At 44.1% G+C, this 5,024-nt stretch overlaps 1 protein-coding gene across 1 annotated transcript in view; it reads right to left on the minus strand.

Annotated features, from left to right (window-relative positions):
- T265_05897 (hypothetical protein) overlaps window positions 1-5,024 on the minus strand; it is a gene marked incomplete at both ends in the record, with an annotated part of 69,067 nt that overhangs the window by 1,658 nt on the left and 62,385 nt on the right. Inside the window, one exon of the mRNA XM_009171026.1 lies at window positions 466-674. Within this exon, the coding sequence (XP_009169290.1) occupies window positions 466-674 (209 nt within the window). The remainder of the gene's footprint in view (window positions 1-465; window positions 675-5,024) is intronic.

Genomic DNA, 5,024 nt, shown 5'->3' on the forward strand with positions numbered 1-5,024 from the left:
CTGTCGCATACCTCAACAAAGTGATACTAAGAATACAATTCATCTTTCAAGGGCGAGCGAGGAGCAACCAATGAAATCTGTTTCAACGAAAAACGGTTATTTCATTGGCAGGTATGTGGCCCTGTTACGTTCGGAGCTCGTTCTCCTAATACACATTGTACCGTCCAGAATATTCACTGCACATCAACTTTCATGACTGGGACTGTAACGGCATCGCTACATCTCTGTTCACATGCGATGATAAGACGTTAATCGACCGACAAAAAAGCTACTGTATTATATCTAGATATATCATAAGATGACTCTTATTCGATTTAAAAACAACCGCTTTGAACCCAGTTGTATAAAACTCTTATCGTTTGATAGAAATCCAGTTGTCTTCTCGCACAGCAAAAATTTATGGACCTTTATTTTCGTGGCGGGCAATAAAGTATGAGTACCAGTCAGCGTGGGTATTGTACGCACCGTAAGCGCCGTTTGTTTGGCATCCTGATTCACAGGACCGGCGAGACAGCAGTGACTGATGGCGTTGGCAATCACTCTTCTGTTTGATTTGCTTTGGAGTTGTACAAAGAGTTTCGTGTCAGCTGCATTCAGCGCATTGATAAATTCGCTGATTTTGTCGACCCGATCGGAGAGCAGCGCACCATCGTCTTGCGTCTGAGGTTCCCGAGCTGCTTAAATAATTTGAAACAAACCGCGGGTGAGCGAGTGAGTTTGGAAATGCACTCATAAAGGTGACCATTACGATTTAAATTGAAAAACATATTATTTTTCGATCAAGCGAATGTTTTATTTGAAAACTGTTAACTTTAAGGGTCACCCGACATCAAACCACATGTCATGTAGCAGGTGGTTGGAGAACTATCAACTGTTCCCGACCGAATGATTAAGAGTCCAGCCGGAATTCCGGGGAATGAGGTACGCGCTGATAACTCTAACGAGAAGGCCGGAACAAGTGCCTAGTTTTTTCGACCTTTGTGCAATAAGTCAATGTACAAAATGACTTCTACGGAGATTTCAAAACCTCCTCACTACTCTCACGCTGTAAGTAGACCGAATAAAAAAGAAAAAATTCGGAACAGCATGGATCCTCTGACGAATTAGTCCTCACTCGAGGACCCAACCAGCGCGACGCAAAGCGAATGGCTGAGAGAAGGGCGGCGACCTAGAAAAAAGTCGGAACAGCATGGATCCTCTGATGAATTAGTCCTCACTCGAGGACCTAACCAGCGCGACGCAACGCGAATGGCTGAGAGAAGGGCGGCGACCTATGAAGTGCAAGTTAGTCGCGGTTGATTTTCAGCGTTCAAACTTCTGTCTAGAACACAAGTGAATGGAATCTTTCGTGTTTATTGAGGAGCACGGTCCAGAAAATTACTAAATAGGCTTCATGCTTATTGGTTCATCCTAGCTGGGATTTACTTTCAGCAAAAACTCTGATTTATGCACGGGGTAAAACCATTCCATGCTGGAGTACATCAATTATAAACCGGTTCTCAACAGTAGAACAGTCGCAAAATTTGGCGGACCCCGGGAAAGGGTACCCAAATATGGGGGTACATAAAAAACATGTTAAAACTTTTTTCGAATTGCAGTCGACTACTATTTCACCAGTGAGTAGTAGCGAAAATATAAAGTTTCATTCGCCTGAGATTCGTCACCTATATCATATCTTTATACTGAAACTTCTGTGTTTATCAGTCCTAATTGTCCCGTAATAGTATCGCGACGTTGCAGAGGTAGTGCAGTGAGGCAGTCAGGGAGAGTTTCATAATTCAGGGTTGAAGAACCGCCACTAGACCATGAGTTCGGCAAACGAAATATAGATAGACAAAGCGGATTTTTCGGAACAAAAATTGTGTAATCAATCGCTTTTCGATAATAAAATATTGATGTTTCAAAGCAAAAAATCCTCTGTCTCGCATTAGAAGCACTTTCATATGGAATTGAGGACTGAACTCTTTGGTACTCGGAGGATTGAAGCGACCTAGTCAAGTAAGGTCACGTGAATTCCTCATTCAAGTGGTCATTCCAGGCGGCTGCTTTGGAAAAAGGGCTACTTTGGCGCGCATGTGCATAGGAATCAGGCCATTGGAAAAAGTGAGTAAAACAAGACAGCGGTGTATAATCTTGATGAATTTTTAGAAAATTATAATTGGGCTTGGTGCAATATACAACTCATAAATTTGGTGAAAACATTTATACAGTCTATGACCAGTTACCCCATCTTGGGGCCCCTCAGATAAGCACAGTCCCGAAGGCTCCCTAAATCTCATATTCTGCTTGAACCCAAATTGTATGACATTCTTCAAGATGTGAGCAAGAATCTGGTTGTGATGGGATCCTGGAAGTTGGGCTAACCGCTCAGGACAGACTCCTTCATGACAGTCGGTCAATCTGTCGCCGTCGGGCCCAGTGCGTTGGAGCTTCCACACGCACAGCAGCTTCCAAAGTCCGGCCAAAAGCTGAGCTAAGCACATGAATTACCAGTGGAACCGGGTTTCCACGGCAACGAGACAGGTATCTGTTGATACCTTGAGTAACGAAAACACGTCTTCGGTTCAGGAGCTCACTGATTTGCATCATGGCAGAAAATGTGTTTTACCAGCGCTGTAATTTGAATTTTTGGAGGGGAATTTGCTCTTCAATCGCCATACGGAGAGTTCTTTCGGCCAGTACAACAAATCGCCATCGGATATGGCTAGCATTCTCCCAAAGGTAGAAATCTTGATGGGCCGACCGTCTAACGGTGATCAAATCGTAAACAACATCGGACAAAAAGGGAAATCCGTCCTAGAATGCATATTTCCAGCTGCCTGTTCTCTATAACCAGATAGGTGGTGTTGTACTCTAAGTTCGAGGCCTATGTCTGTCTACAATGCCGCTGGTAGAACGAACCAATATCCTTCCCAACGTATATATGTACGATTCTTGAGAAAATGGTGCCACGATCGATCTAGTTTGCAGAGCAGACGGGTATCTAGGGCTGTATCACAACTTCATGCTGAAAATTCTGTGTTTATCAGTCCCCATTGTCCCGTAATGGTATCGCGGGGTTTCAAAAAGAACGTAGCGAATCAATCGGGAAGCATTTTTTGAATAAAGCAAATTTTTGGCATAGAATTTTTTTCGAAACATTCGCGTTCCGAAACTAAGATGTTTAAAGGCAACGAATCCTCTGTGTCGCATTGTAAGCACTTTCTTATGAAGTTGAGGACTGAACTGTTTGGTTCTCGGAGGATTTGAGCAGCCTAGTCAAGTAAGGCACCGCGAATTCCTCATTCAAGTGCTTATTCCAAGCTGTTGTCTTAGAGAAAGGGCCACTTTGGCGCGTGCATGTGCATATGAATCTAGCCACTGGATATCAATCTCCATGAAATAATGAGGAATAAATGAGTAAATAATGAGTAAAACAAGACAGCGGTGTATAATGTCGATGAATCTTGAGAAAATTACAGTTGGGCTTGGTGCAATATACAACTCATCAATTTGCTGAAAACTTTTCGACAGCCTAGGATCCGTTCCCACATCTTGGGGCTCATCAGATAGGCATATCCGCCAAAGATCCCTTAACTTCATATTCTGATTGGACCAACATTATACGATACTATTCAAGTGCTCTAATCTGCGGAATAATGTGGTTTTGACGGGAAAAAAGTTGTTGTGCTCCTCGAAGCTGAACTATCGGCGCTGTCTCCTTTATGAGAGTTGGCCGGGCTGATATCGTCAGACTTAGTGCGCCGAAGCTTCCACACGCATCGTATCTTCCAAGCTCCGGTTGAAAACTGAGTCAAGCGAGACCGTGATTTCGCGGCAAAAAGGCAGGCATCTGTTGAGACAAGGAGCCTTTGCTTCAGAACGTCATTGAAACAACGTTATGGCAGCAAATTTGTTTTACAAGAGCTGTTATTTGAATTTGTGGAGGGGAATTCGCTCTTCCATGGCCACACGGAGAGTTCTCTTGGTCAGTACAACAAATCGCCATCGGATATGATTTGCATTCTTGCAAAGGTAGAAATCTTAATGGATCCACCGTCTAATGGCGATCAAATCGAAGACGATATCAGACCATAAGGGAAGTCCGTCTTAGAAGCTGCATTTCCAGCTGCCTGTTCCCCACAACCAGATAAGCGGTGTTGTACTCTGGGTCGAGGCCTATGTCTGTGGAAGGGGTCGGTACCCTTCCCAACGTATATATGTACGATTCTTGAAATAAAGGTGCTACAATCCATTCAGTTTGTCGAACAGACGGGTAACTAGGGCTGTCCGGCTGTCCGATGCATCCCAAAATTGGGTCCCATAGTTGACCGTTCTCAGATGTTAGCAACTCTGACATGCAGCCAAAACACGAAACTGGCTTTTTAGGACAGAAATCAGAAATCAGACATTTGTGTAGTCGTCACGGCATGTCTAGCACCGTTTTTCGATCCAAGGATTCGATGTGTATCTCTGAATCTGAATGGACGCGTGTACCAAGCTACAGTACGAGCTGTTTTGTTGTATGGCTGTGAGACTTGGCCTATTCGAGCAGCGGAACTGAGACGTCTTCAGGTGTTCGACAACGAAAAGCCGTATAAAAAAAGCAGTGGAAACTGGCGGTAAACTCTCATACAACGATTAAAGAAAAACGGAGTGGAAACTTGAAATAAAGAAGCTTTATATCCCTAAGAAAAAAGGGGAAACCTTCAACGTGTCTACACCCTGCAAAGCCCATGAAATAAACGCGAATGAACATCACATTGAAGTATGGGATCAGCAGAATAGACCCGACATCATTCACGACTCTCAAGCAACGCGTATAATTCGAGCTGCGGAAGTGAGACGTCTTCAGGTGTAAGACATTCGTTGTCTCAAAACCTTAGCTCGTGTGGGTTTGCGTCAGTGAGTCCGTAACCAGGTGATTAGAATGCGCGTTTTTGGTTGTGCAACGGGTACTTCCATTCAAGAATGTGTCCAGCACCAGAAGCTGCGTTGGTTGGGACATGTGTTGCGTATGCCGAACCATCGTTTGCCGAAGAGAG

This window comes from Opisthorchis viverrini (assembly GCF_000715545.1).
Source record: "Opisthorchis viverrini unplaced genomic scaffold opera_v5_116, whole genome shotgun sequence".
In the NCBI taxonomy this organism is placed as follows: Eukaryota; Metazoa; Platyhelminthes; class Trematoda; order Opisthorchiida; family Opisthorchiidae; genus Opisthorchis; species Opisthorchis viverrini.